This window comes from Coregonus lavaretus, assembly GCF_964263955.1.
Source record: "Coregonus lavaretus genome assembly, chromosome: 4".
NCBI classification, from domain to species: domain Eukaryota; kingdom Metazoa; phylum Chordata; class Actinopteri; order Salmoniformes; family Salmonidae; genus Coregonus; species Coregonus lavaretus.
In genome coordinates, this window is record NC_139991.1 from 7891469 (window position 1) to 7906104 (window position 14636).

Genomic DNA, 14636 nt, shown 5'->3' on the forward strand with positions numbered 1-14636 from the left:
AAATGGCTAAGCAAAAGTCATTCATCCATTGAAAACACAGGGACTCCCGCAGGCTTGTTCATGGAGTTAGTGAAAACAGATCAATGGTCTCTTACAAACAAGTTCACATTCTGTAAAACAAGTGCTCTGGCTTTGGCTTTGCTACATCGTTTGGTCAGCTTGAGGTTTAGAATTGTGTCAGCACATACTGCTCTAAACATGACACTAGACTATAATGCCATTGTCAGGGACTATTTTGTACCAAAAATGAGGACAACTTGCCCTGCTCTGTACCTCTATAGGTATGGGTTAATTGGCACTGACCAATGGGAGCAGGTTCCGGTATGGGGCGTCTTCTGGGGTTGGCCCCGGTGAAGGGAGGGTAGAAGGGAGGGGCCGTTTTCCCCGATGTGGTCACAGGCCCAGGACTCACCAGACCAATGTCCGGTCGCATATTGGCCTGGAGGAGACAACAGAGAAACAACAGATAAGTGGAGCACAGCAGATGTGAAACTAGTGTGTGTGTGTGTGTGTGTGTGTGTGTGTGTGTGTGTGTGTGTGTGTGTGTGTGTGTGTGTGTGTGTGTGTGTGTGTGTGAGAGAGAGAGGAGGGAGGATGTACTCGTACAGTCAGGGGGTGATCTCATGCACTGTCAAATTTTATCTGTGAGACACTTGGCCATGAATCAGCCATTCCCCTAATGATCTATTAAAGAGCATTAATCAATCCATTGAGCAGCTTTATGGAGATGTGCTCCAGTGGGAATAAGGGGCCACTGTGTGTTATGGTACCATAATTCACTAACAATCTGCCCTCAGACAAAATACATTTCTCTTTAACGGTAAAGACAGTAAATACCTCTTTTCACAACAGCAGACGAGCGCAGCCACCTCAATTAATGCATGTCCACTTAGTAGTAAAAGAGTTCTTATTCAAAATGTAAAATATATGTGTTAATGAGTGCTTCCCGTGGAGCTGATAAAAGGTATAATGTTTGTTTGAAAACATTCTGAAAAAATGGTACTGTTCTATAATGCTGGTAAATTATGCTTTGTTATGGAGCATCAGCATAAGAAATTGAATCACAAGATACAAATTTCAGTTACTATTTTTTATACACACACAGTCATTTGTGTACTCCTGTGTGCGCCACTGTTAGCAGCTCCACTGAACTCCAAGGAGACATCGATCCAATCAGTCTGACCTAGTGATTTCCCTCTCCTCCAGCCTGCAGTGGAACGGTATTGATCAGCAGCGATCACGGCCTGAGGGCATCCTCAGACACAGCCAGGGACATGTCCTGACTTGCAGGAGCAGCTCTTTGAAGGGAGGGGGCGCAGGGAGGTGCAGGGGGGTGGGAGGCGCATGGGGGGGGGGGGGTGAGAGGAGGGCAGCTCAAGGCTCATTAAACCATCTGTCTGATCTCAGGATCTGTGAGCTCCCCCGAAAACCACGCCGGCTTAACTGGACAAAACGTCCGTCCCAGAGACCTGGGAGTCACCAGGCCACCAGCCTGCTGGACCTGTGTCTGATCTCAGGCACACGTATCCAATTAGTGGAGGAGAGCCGAGATGACACAGAGCTGTACCAAAACCTGCCTCTGATCTGACAGTCCCAGATTAGTGGGCTGGAGTCCAGAGTCCTCAGCACCCTCCTCTCTTGTTTACTGTGTCATGTGACTGAGCTGAGGCACCCTCTGGAAGGTTCCAGCAGCCTCCAGGCTCCACCAGTATCCACTCCACTCCAGTGACCACTGTGCCCCCAGCAAACAGGCCAAATAAGGGCCTGGACCAATTAGTCTAATTTGCTATGGACCGTAAGTGGAGAAGGAGGGAGGGCCGAGGTGAGTGAGGACACCTCAGAGGAGTGAGCTGCTCTGGAGACTGGAGCCCTCGTGTGCTACAGTAGACTGAGAGGGCTGGGGATTGACACGGTAACCAATGACATTAATCTAACATAGGTCAGAGGGATGACTTTGACCTTGGTCAGCATCATTATTATTATCTGAATTCCCTGGGTATTTCACCTACGATAAATACAAATATTTCCCCAAAATCTAATCAAAACCCCTCACAATAACACCAACATGGTATTGAGGTGGTATTCTAAAAAGACCATAGATTCTGATTTTAACTGATTGAAATGAAGGCCATCAAGTCCTGTGAAAATCAAGTCTGCCACCGCTTTACTGCAGTAGAAATGAGTGGAGAAGCAGGCTCTGCAAACTGACAACCTGTCACAGAGGCCACTGCATTGACATTGACATGGCACAACAGACCAGACCAGACACTCTTCTGCTGCCTTTGTTCAATTATATTAAATCCTCCCAGCAATATTAGCTGGTGTTTCTTTTTTAGAAACTACTGCATGGAACAAAAACCATACAAGAGCCACAAGAGGTCAGATGAAATACCAATTACCATGTAATCTACACATAGTAAAGCATTGGAAACTCAAGCGAGGCCAGGGTTTATTGGTTGTTGATTACATAGATATTTAAATCATCAGAATCCTATTTAAAGATGACAGAAAATGTTGTTATGCTTTCATGAAACTAAACCCAAAATCTTTGATTTTCTGGAGAGAAAAAAAGAGAGATAATTGAGACGAAGAAGAAAATAGACAGATAATTGAGTGAAATTGAGTTAACAGCCAAGGCTTGTTCTGTTCTGTAGTCAGTGTGTGTGTGTGATTGTCTAAGGAGAGGTAGAAAATGTCCTCCCCTAGCACTCCAATAACACACTTGCATCAAACGACATTGCAGTCTATCATGTTGCTAATGCCCAATACCTGACACAAGGCTTTATTATGGCAAGAATCTCCTGAATCACAGGGCTTTCTGCCCAAGCCTCTTCACATCTCAATGACCATCTTCCACAGTGAAATGTCACGCGGATTTGAGGAGATAATGGGAGTCGTCTGTCAACTGCATCCTGTCACTTTAATCAGGCTAATCCGACTCGCAGGAGGCACACAGGAGCTACCTGCGGAACAGAGCGCTGCTGCCGCCACGGCAACACAGCAACCCGGCAACCTGACAACCCCTCTCTCCCCTTCTTTCTCCCAACCCCTCTCTCCCCCTCTTTCTCCCACTCTCTCTCCCCCGTTCTCCCCCTTTCTCCCCAGCCCTGTTCATTACCTCATCCCACTGGGGACATAGGGCCAACTCAACATGGGCACACACAGAACAGTGTGCCCGCACTCCCAGTGAGAGAGAGAGAGAGATAGAGAGAGAGAGAGGGATGATATGCTGAAGGACTTCAATTAAATCAGATTTCCTGCTATTATGATCAAGGCAGAATAACACCTTACCATACCACAAAGACAATGAGTGGATAAACTGGGCTCTTTTTCTTTTACTGGTGTGTATATAACAACTGTCCAAAAAGATAAAGCCTGAAGGTTTAAAACGGGTTGATTATTGTGAGACAGACATGCTCAGTGGAATAGGGGGCCACAGCTGGCTACAACACTTTGAATATTTAACCCAATAAGACGTGGGGAGTTCTTCATCAAGTTCAAATGATGCAATAATCCGTTGCTGAGCGAGGCAATTTGCCTAGACTTGATGACAAGCCCACAACTGATGGTCTGTTTGGCAGATATCTGGCCCTATTACAGGACTTTCCAAAAACCTACCTCTTGATAGATTGTTTGTGTGTTTCGAATTTCCATTCCTGGTCCTCCGAGAAGAAAATACAATGTTACCTTTTATTAGGTTAGTGTGGATGGATTATGAAATCTCCAGCATACGGGGGTTGTGAACATTTAGGCTGCTCATTAAAAGATAAACAACGCCTGATAAACTTAGCACCTGAGAGCTTTGCTTATGCGTGATTCGGCTGGGCAAGATTCAGCGGTGGAGCCCTGTCGATAATCAATAGAAGGGTTATACAATATTAATAATGTATTTTCCAGCCAGCATTCTTCCTTCATTCTCTAAAGAATGAAATGGCTTTTTTGGTCTTCCTGTTTTTTTCTAGGACCAGACAAACTGAATCTCTGCCAGCCTCAGATCTCAGCAGCTGCAGGCCTGCATCAATTCCCCAGTTCCCACACAAAATGTCTGAACTGGCATTCCCTCTCCAAAAAGCTCTTTTATGAATGAGTAAACGAGCTCTCGACTCACATCAGCTATATTTTCACTGTGTCTGACTGGAAGCACAGACCTCTGTATGACCACATAGTTGTTAGTAGTAATGTGTACAGTGTGTACAGTGAGGGGATAGAAAAGTGAAGGGTACTACTCTGGCACATGATTAGCTTGAGGTTAAGCGAGTGGGTTAACAAGTGGGTCAATGAGGTCAGAGGCTCCCTTGATCTTTAGGTTAAGCCCAAAGAAGTGGGCTCTATCTTTTAAAGACATCTTTCAGACGTAGCCCTAAACCTAAGTCCAGACTTGGCATGCAAACCCCTAATCCCAATATCATTGACCATAATGTGGAATATAAAAGCTCAGTACTGGGAACAGTGGAGGGTGGAGTAGACTCTGACGGAAGCCATTTTCTGTGGAACTTCTCTTACTGGTCTCACAGCCAGAGCAGAGTGAAAGGGAATACAGAGAGACTGGCGACAGAGTGGGAAGAGTCAGAAAAACAGTGAGTGAGAGCGAAAGAGGAGAACAGAGAGAAGAATGAACGAGGGAGAGAAAGAGGAGGAAAAAGTGAGAGAGAGAATATGAGAGCTCTCCCCATTGACTTGCTGACGTCAGACCGAGAGAGAGAGAGGGAGCTGTGGCTTGTGCACACAATCAGGCCTTTGTGTTGAACATCTGTGTGGCTGTGAGAGGGGAGCTGGGCTGAGCCTGGCTTAATGGAGGTGCTGATAGTGGTGTTTCTCTGTGGTTTTCGGCTGCCCCTGCTAGACCCTGCTAGACTACACAGGGCACGGAGAAACCCCTCAGCCCAGACAGCGAAGACCTGAGGACGCCCCACTGTAATCACTCACTCATTATCTCTAAGCCTCCACACCTCAGAATATTCTCATGAGCTTTCTTGTTCGCTTTATAAACATTTACATTTTACATTTTACATTTACATTTTAGTCATTTAGCAGACGCTCTTATCCAGAGCGACTTACAGGAGCAATTAGGGTTAAGTGCCTTGCTTAAGGGCACATCGACAGATTTTTCACCTAGTCGGCTCGGGGATTAGAACCAGCGACCTTTCGGTTACTGGCACAACGCTCTTACCCACTAAGCTACCTTAGTGGTAGCTTTTCACTCTAATTATACTACCAACAAAGGCATTGTATCTGATGAGCTGGACATGCCAATTAGTTTTAACAATGTATTGAGAATGCCCAAACAAGGAGAATTAAACAAGCAGAGTTGACCACACTATATTTATATTTGAGTCATTTAGCAGAAGCGCTTATCCAGAGCGACTTACAGTAGTTAGTGCATACATTTTCTTAGCGGTGCCCCGTGGAATTGAACCCACAACCACGGAGTTGCAAGCGCCATGCTCTACCAACGGAGACTCACTAAGCAGAAAATAGCGGATATCAAACTTACCTGGCAGCCAGACACGCCAGGCTCTCTTCCATAGGCTGGAAATGGAGCCCTCTCTGCTGATTTACCTGTGGAGACACAGAGAAAACTGTTTTTAGACTAACACCATTGACACCACATCATGGTCTAGAAGTCATGGTTCTTATTCATTGTGTCTTCAAATACTAAATCATTCACACTTATACCAGTCACATATTAGGCCACTCTTTAGGCCATAAACCACTGCTCCATATCATAATGCAGATCTGTACAATATGTTACGTAGAATACGTATTCCTTAAGCTATAAGAGATCCTCCTAGACAGAGTTGCTCCATCAGTGTCACACGTCTGGTGTGCAGCACTCCTCCTGAGAGAAATGCTTCCAGGCAGCTGTCAGGAAAACAAATAAAACACACAACGCACAAAACACATGAATCATGTTCCTCACAATATACTAAACTCAGCACTTTTACCCCAGCGGGAAAAAACAAGAGGTTCCTACAAGAAAATGATAAACAACTTTAACAACATCGTACATTATTTTTGTCAGACTTTCAAACATTGCAAGCACCAGACGCAGCACTGGAACTAAATTCGGTTGACTCTGGGGAAAAGGTAAATATTCTAGTGAGTTTAAAACTTGCATAGCCAGGAGATTCTGTTACGCTCTGACTGAACAGAACTTCATACTGGCATGCCCAGGTGAACAGAGGCACATGTTGGAGGATTCACGTCTCTGAGTATTGCTGCGGGGCACAGTCGTACTGCATCTGCACACAGTCTCCAGAGAGCTAGAGAGGAAGCTGCCAAAATCAGGTAGGGTGGTTTAACTGACAACGCTGCTTCCCTTTTGGTAGCAACACAACTCATTTGATATGATATAACATTTCTGGGTTAGCTCTCTCGCAAAGGAAGGAGCATTTAGTTGTGGGTTAACTACATACCCCGAGCCACCGCAGAGGGAGAGAACATCTGTTTTGGCTGACTAAAAAGGTTATACCTGTTTTTTTTTTTTTACATTTCCTAAGCTGCACCTCAGCCTCTGCATGGTTTGGTCTCCATCATGGGCGGTGTGTTCAATAGGGCGATATGGGCGACGCACTGCCAAACGGGAAAAGGAAGGGATTTTTTTTCTAATCAATTATATCATGGCAACAGTAGTTCAGTGTTCACGTCTGATCTGCCAGCCACTAAATGTCCAATCAGGCTAAAGTCGTGCTTCAAATGTCCCCGCCCGTTTTGGGGCGATTTCAGTCAGGTTGAAAATCGCCCAGAAGTCTCTCATAGCCTCTAATGTAAAATATTTTTTTTTCAAATTTCTGAGCTTTCAATACATTCTCTATGGGTGTCTGAGGGCTTGCACTTACGCGCTTTCGTCATACGTAACGTAACGTAACCATGAACGGCAGACAGCAACGCTTGGACAGCGACTGGTGTAACCGACATGCACCATCTTTCAGAAAAGATTAAGAAAAATGAGCTGTCAAAGACCCACATTGATAGCTGTTTGAGATTGTCTGCTTTGGTGAGAGTGAATATTGCCACTCAACTGGATGAGGGATACAGGCTAGCTGTCCGCCGCCACAACGATGAGGTTAGCAACAGCAGAGTCGTGAACACTGTCTACGAGAATCGAGACGACCTCATAGAATGTTTTGAAGCCATCCGGACGGGTTCATTGGGTTCATTTGACCAGCCCACCGTACCAGAAGCTACAGAATAAGGACATCGATGCTGTCTTTATCAAACGTGCCCTCGACAGCTTCGCAAGCAGTGTGCAGGCCATAAGGTAAGATAAAGATTAAACAATATCATTCGATCTTTCTCAAAGCAGAGCTTTATTTGAAAATGTATGCATGAAAGGAGACTGCATTTGTGTTTGAAATTACATTATTGTCATTATATATGGCCAGTGGTGTAATCTATCTTATTTTATATACTATGTGTACTGTACAGTGGTGCTCATAAGTGTATGAACACATTCTAAAGCTGACTAAAAAGAGGAATAAAAAAATAAAAAAATCATCTTTTGGAAATTGATCTTAATGACTTAATTAAAAAAGTTGGAAAATCCAACCTTTAAGGACACCAATTTTCTTTTCTTTTTTATTCCTCTTTTTAGTCAACTTTAGCATGGGATCATAAGCTTATGAGCACCACTGTATACTGTGCTGAACATCCAGGCTATGTGAGACACAAAGGCTAACTTAAACACTAAAGACTTTATGCATCCCTGCCCATTTTAAGTGGAACTGAAGTATTTGTACTATACATGGATACATTGCATATACCTGTGCATCACATAGACAACAATACTGTACAAAGCCAACAAACACATTGGTCTGTTTGCCTTCAGGGACTCCTCTCAACAGCAGCTGCAAGAAGCAACAGGAGCCAAAAGACCCAGAACAGCTTTGAGAGAAGAGGAGAAGCAGAGGCTGTCTGAAGAGGTCTGCAACACCATCCTGGATCACACCAAAGAAAGGTTCTCTTTCTCTGGCCACCCTGTGAGTGCTACCTTACTGCAAGCAGACATGTTTGAAAGGTACTGCCATTCAAAAAAATAAAAAATCTGTTCATGTTCATTTTTACAAATCTATACAATTGGCCAGAATATGGTTGTTCATATTTACAAATCTATACAATTGGCCAGAATATGGTTGTTCATTTTTACAAAGCCATACATATTGTTTATGCAGTGTTGAGGAATGTGAAAGAACACCCTTGATTATTTTTACTGTGATAACTTATTTTGCTTTTGTAAGCCAACACTTTTGAGATCAGTCAATAAATGCTTCTGGTATTGACTTATATGCTGCCCCTGTCTTCATGTTGTTGCTGGACATATCTTTTTAAAAATGTGTGTAGGTCACCTAAATCATCAGAAAAATTGCCCCTCCTGAGAATTTTTTCAGGAGCCGCCACTGGTCTCCATCAGTTTCACTTAGTCCCCCTGTCTCTCCCCTGTGAGGAGACGTTCGTGCCCACAGTGAAATATTCATCCCCAGCATGTGTTTTGTTATACACTCTCTGTCCACCGTGAATAATTGATGGCTGAGTGTTGTTGTTTCTAACCCCAGCAAAGCAGGAAGTCATGCTCAGGAAAACCTCCTCTCTCTCTCCAGGTCTGGCTACCTACCTACCTACCTACCTACCTACCTACCTACCTACCTACCTACCTACCTACCTACCTACCTACCTACCTACCTACTAGGGAGAGAGGTAGCTAGCTAGCGGTGTGGCGCAGCACAGACAGGCAGGCAGCTCCCCTGAACTTCTGGAGCACGACCCGGCCAAGCATTGTAACACGCCCAGGGACCTGAGCACAATCAACAACGCTGCAGCTCAGCCCAAACCAAGGGGAAAACATCCCTGAGGAACCCAACGGTAAACAGGCATTTAACTGTTTAGTGTGCCGCCACGCATGATCACACAGTGCTAAGAGTGCAGCATTGGTAAACAAAGAGATGTTCCCATTCTCATGTCACTGCACTTACCAGCACACCACCGTGTTTACCACAGCAACATGTGTAGATACAGAGGATGATAACAATACTGAGATGTAGATAGATTTATTTTGAGTTATATATATATATATATATTAGATGTGTATAACATTTGTGCTATATACTGTCTAGAAATCACCAGCATGTGTTTTTATTTTTAGGGGGAGGACATGACAAAATACTAAAGTCTGTACATCAAAAGGAAAACCCCAAAACACATTGATGAATCTCTATTCAAATGCTAAATATGATATTTTCTTTTTTTGACTGTTTCAAATTTAATGCAACACAGTATATTTTGGGGGTGAGGTTGTACATTTTCATAGGCAACAAATGCTTTCAGTGGATAATGTAGAAACCTTTCAGAAATGTTCCAGTTAGAAAGAAAGAACAGGGTGTGAAAGAGAAGCTTCTGTAGAAGACCGGCGGATCCATTGGTGCTCAAGACACAAACACAAAGATGAGAAAATAATGGGGTATCGCTCATAACATACAGTCATCTACATGATGAAAGCCTCCAAAAAGGAATATGGGGGAGAAAAAGTATCTTGGAATGTCAGAAATCAACAATGTAAGACAGCCCAGCTATTGCAATTACAATTTGTTTAAGTGTTACTGGCGAGTGTTTGTGCCAAGCAGGCTGCTGGCTGCGACGCTGATGTTTGAGGAACCGGTGCCAGCTAGCGCAGCTGTGAGGCTACTGCCCCACCCCCGTCGCCCACCCACCCCAACCCTCACTCACCCTCCACACCCCCCACTCTCTCCTCCATGAGCCAAATGAGTCACTCGGTGGAGAAGGATGCAGGGGGCATTGGCGAGGGGAAGGGCCAAGTGGGAGCGTGGCTAGAGATGAACTTCAGGATCTGGTGTAGAGGTCACTGATTAACAGGGTTCTGGGCTCGGCTCGCCTGCCATGCTGCCTGCCTGATACGGATGCTCCTCTAACCCCCTTTTTATCTAATCACATCCTCCATCTCCCCTTAGCACTGCTAGAGGAGTGACAGGCTAGAGGGGCTCTGTGCTCAATAACCTGCCTGGCCCAGCACTCCCCTCTGTCTCCCCCTGCCTGTCCCCCTGGAAGCCACCAGCAGGCACTTCCCCTCTGTAATAGGACACATCATACATTATAGAAACCCTCTGACTGAGATGATTAATGGAGCCAAATCATCACACTTAAGAGCAGAGCGCATGTGGAGTGTGATGTGTGGGTCGAGGACACAGTACAAGACCTGGGAGAGAGACTCTCACATGCCAGTGGCTGAGGGGAGGCAGAGAGCCAGGGCAGGATCACTGTGCTTTGATTGTAGAGGGCACTGCTGCTGCTGCTGCTGCTGCTACTACCGAGACTGCTAACTCAGCCATTTAGAAACTTGGTTGAAGGAAACTTGGCTCAAGGAAAACCTAAGGAAGTTTTCTACAATACTTTAACAAAAGACTTCTAACAGAGAAGTAAAAGGTAGACTGGATAGCATTCCATCAAAGACCACCTAAACTCTTTATGGCCTGGCTGTCTTGCCATGAAAGTTAGTTCAGGAAAACATCAGTATTAATAGCAATTAACAGCTAATAGGTACTTTCAACGGTATCACTCAACGTTTCTTAAACCACTAATCATGTGAAGTGATGGAGAAGTTGATCACAGGTCTGGTGGATGTGTGTTCAAGATGCTGAAGCAGTGAAGAACAAGTGATGATAAATCAGGTGGAACATATTGGCACTTAGGTTTTTCTTCTAAAGCCGAGCGAGCACCCGAATTAGACCGACAAATACACCCTCATCACAACACAGCGCTCTCCTCTGTCTCTAGCAGACATAACTCAATCTGAGGAGAATAGGTCCCCGTAATAACCTATATTTACAGAGCAAGAACATGACTCGAGCCATTAAATCTTAATTCTCCTTTATGAAGCACTGAAGTCTGAAACAAGACCTCATCCATCAAAGCCCACTAATGTTGTAAGCGAAAAGAGGAATGAAAACCATGAGAACAAGAGACCAATTTCACCAGAGGAGTCGCAGGCCTGACACTTTCCAGGGCATTAGCCATGCTGGTTATTATCTCCCCAAGCAGGCCTGTACTATCACAGCCAGCCTGGCATTCACAACACCAGCCCTAATATCATTATTACAAGATTTGTTCTGAGCAGGTGCAGTCGGCCTACAGAAAGCAATATTCTCTCCAACTGTTTCATTTTTTGATTCTTGTCTGTGACAGTTTGTATTTTGTATATATAATTTTTTTTTACATTTCTGTACTTCCCGAGACTACAGTTGATGGATGGGATGCTAAGTAAATTCATCATTCTGCCAGCGAGGAAGAAGGCCGGGCTGTCCAGGTGTTGACACACGTGTCCAACAAGAACAGTGTTGACACCGGCGCAGACGCAATCCCCCAGACACATGATGCAAAAACAACAAGAATAAACTGGCTTAATTACAGCCATCACTGCAGATGATCTAAATATAAATGAAGTCCACTGGGACAAACACCTTGGATAATACTGTGTCTCCTAGCCAAATCAATTACACTGATGACACCGGCTCAATCTGAAAATCAATTTGAATGGAAAAAGGCTTCCTTCAATTCTGGCATACGACCAACACTGTCTGAATGTATACGTTTCACAATATACATTTGGCATTTTGAATGGTAAAACGTGGCCATTATGATTATGATCGCCTAAATTTGAAAACAGTTTGACATTGAATGCAATGCAATAGAGGTGTTGCGACCCATTATGTTGAACAGTTACCATCAATACCAGAAATAGAGCAGATTTGTCTATGCTAGTGTGTAGCAGTCGAGACATTGATTTTCCCTCCACCCTATAATTCACCCTTACTGAACTGAATGACTTGCTTAGATAGGGTATAATGAGTGAGTGATGTATAAACAGCATCTGTAACATAAAATATTGAAATGAAATTGGGATGCAGCTCAGAATTAAAAGGCAGGCGTTGTGAGGAGTCATTCACAGTACAGCTCCCTATTGATTGGAGCATGGCGGTGCTGTGGAGCGCGCCTTGTTTTGATACTCTGGGAGGCAGTGATCTAAGCATCTCTAGGGATCAATTCAAAACCCCAGCCACAAAAACAGCCAATTAGTGAGCTCTGCTCCGCTCCCTCCGCTCTACAGCATCGCCGATGCATTCCTACCGAGGGCCTCTTTGTTTTTCCACCCTGAGACCCCTCGGCTCACCTCGCTGGTAAGGAAGGCACGGCCCAAATAAAACAAACACACAACACAGAATCAAATCAAAGTTTATTGGTCACGTACACAGATTTGCAGATGTTATAGCAGGTGCAGCGAAATGCTTATGTTTCTGGCTCCGACAGTGCAGTAATACCTAGCAATACAAAACAATCCACATATTCAAAAAGTAAAAAAAAGATCTGAAATATCAGAACGAGCTGTATCAGAACAAACAATGTCAGAGACCGGAATATAAAAATATATACACTGAGTGTACAAAACATTAGGAACACCTTCCTAATATTGAGTTGCAGCCCCCCTTTTGCCCTCAGAACAGCTTCAATTTGCTGGGGCATGGACTCTACAAGGTGTCGAAAGCATTCCACAGGAATGCTGGCCCATGTTGACCACAATGCTTCCCACAGTTGTGTCAAGTTGGCTGGATGTCCTTTGGGTGGTGGTGGACCATTCTTGAAACTGTTGAGCTTGAAAAATCCAGCAGCATTGCAGTTCTTGACACACTCAAACAGGTGTGCCTGGTACCTACTACCATACCCCGTTCAAAGGCACTTAAATCTTTTGTCTTGCCCATTCACCCTCTAAATGGCACACATACACAATCCATGTCTCAATTGTCTCAAGGCTTAAAAATCCTTCTTTAACCTGTCTCCTCCCCTTCATCTACACTGATTGAAGTGGATTTAACAAATGACATCAATAAGGGATCATAGCTTTCACCTGGAATCACATGGTCAGTCTATGTCATGGAAAGAGCAGGTGTTCCTGTGTATATACACTACATGACCAAAAGTATGTGGACACATGCTCGTCGAACATCTCATTCCAAAATCATGGGCATTAATATGGAGTTGGTCCCCCCTTTGCTGCTATCAGCCTCCACTCTTCTGGGAAGGCTTTCCACTAGATGTTGGAACATTTCTGCGGGGACTTGCTTCCATTCAGCCACAAGAGCATTATGCTGAAACAGAAAAGGGCCTTCCCCAAACTGTTGCCACAAAGTTGGAAGCACAGAATCGTCTAGAATGTCATTGTATGCTGTAGATTTCCCTTCACTGGAACTAAGGGGCCTAGCCCGAACCATAAAAACAGCCCCAGACCATTATTCCTCCTCCACCAAACTTTACAGTTGGCACTATGCATCTGGCAGGTAGCGTTATCCTGGCATCCGCCAAACCCATTCGTCCGTCCAGATGGTGAAGCGTGATTCATCACTCCAGAAAATGCGTTTCCACTGCTCCAGAGTCCAATGGTGGCGAGCTTTACACCACTCCAGCCGATGCTTGGCATTCCGCATGATGATCTTAGGCTTGTGTGCGGCTGCTCTGCCATGGAAACACATTTTATGAAGCTCCCGATGAACAGTTATTGTGCTGACGTTGCTTCCAGAGGCAGTTTGGAACTCGGTAGTGAGTATTGCAATCGAGGACAGACGATTTCTACGCACTGTGAGCTTGTGTGGCCTACCACTTTGTGGCTTAGCCGTTGTTGCTCCTAGACATTTCCACTTCAATATAACAGCACTTACAGTTGACCGGGGCAGCTCTCGCAGGGCAGAAATTTGACAAACTGACTTGATGGAAAGGTGGCATCCTATGACGGTGCCACGTTGAAAGTCATTGAGCTCCTCAGTCAGGCCATTTTACTGCCAATGTTAGTCTATGGAGATTCCATGGCTGTGTGCTCAATTTTATACACCTGTCAGCAACCGGTGAGGCTGAAATAGCTGAATCCACTAATTTGAAGGGGTGTCCACATACTTTTGTATTTATAGTGTATATAAATGGTGTGTATAGACAGTATGGACATCATATGAATAGAAAAGGTGTCTACAGCAGTAGTTATATAGGATGAGCAATGACTAGAATACAGTATATACGTATAATGTGAGTAAAATAGTATGTAAACATGAGGAAATAGAGGGTAATGCTAAAGCCAAATGAACAGATTATACAACTGTTCCCCCCTCTTTCTTTCTAGTGTGTGCTGTGCCTGTGAAGGAGCCCAACCCATGCTCCTGTCCGTGCTTTACGAGTGCTAGCCAAGAACCTCATCGCAATCCATTATCCCTGTCAAGTTAATGTTCCATGTTGAGCCATATGGCAGTGCTAACACACGCAATAAAGGAAATTCCTTCAACTTGTTACAATCAGCACTTTCAGCTGTCCAAAAAACAAACATAAACAGCTTTATTGTGTTTGCTGCATTTTCTGTTGATATTCACGACAAAAACAGGAAAGCCGACAGGAAAAGAGAGAGACGGGGGGGTGAAGAAGGGGTGGACTCAGTGACCTGCAGTGTGAAAGGAGAACATAGGAAATTGGTTTTAGACCACTTTAGTACTACAGAGCAGTTCCATTTCCACCCTGATATTCTACACTAATCCTGTAGTGGAAAGTTCTGGTCTCTTTGGAAACCTTGACATAAAGCACTGCATTGGGCATGC

At 44.4% G+C, this 14636-nt stretch overlaps 1 protein-coding gene across 1 annotated transcript in view; it reads right to left on the reverse strand.

The window, feature by feature from the left end:
• LOC311127339 (transcription factor 12-like) overlaps positions 1-14636 on the reverse strand; it is a 94646-nt gene that overhangs the window by 35236 nt on the left and 44774 nt on the right. The window contains exons 6-7 of the mRNA XM_084159167.1: positions 5495-5559; positions 304-439 (exon numbers count right to left, since the gene is read on the reverse strand). Coding sequence (XP_084015293.1) covers positions 304-439; positions 5495-5559 — 201 coding nt within the window. The remainder of the gene's footprint in view (positions 1-303; positions 440-5494; positions 5560-14636) is intronic.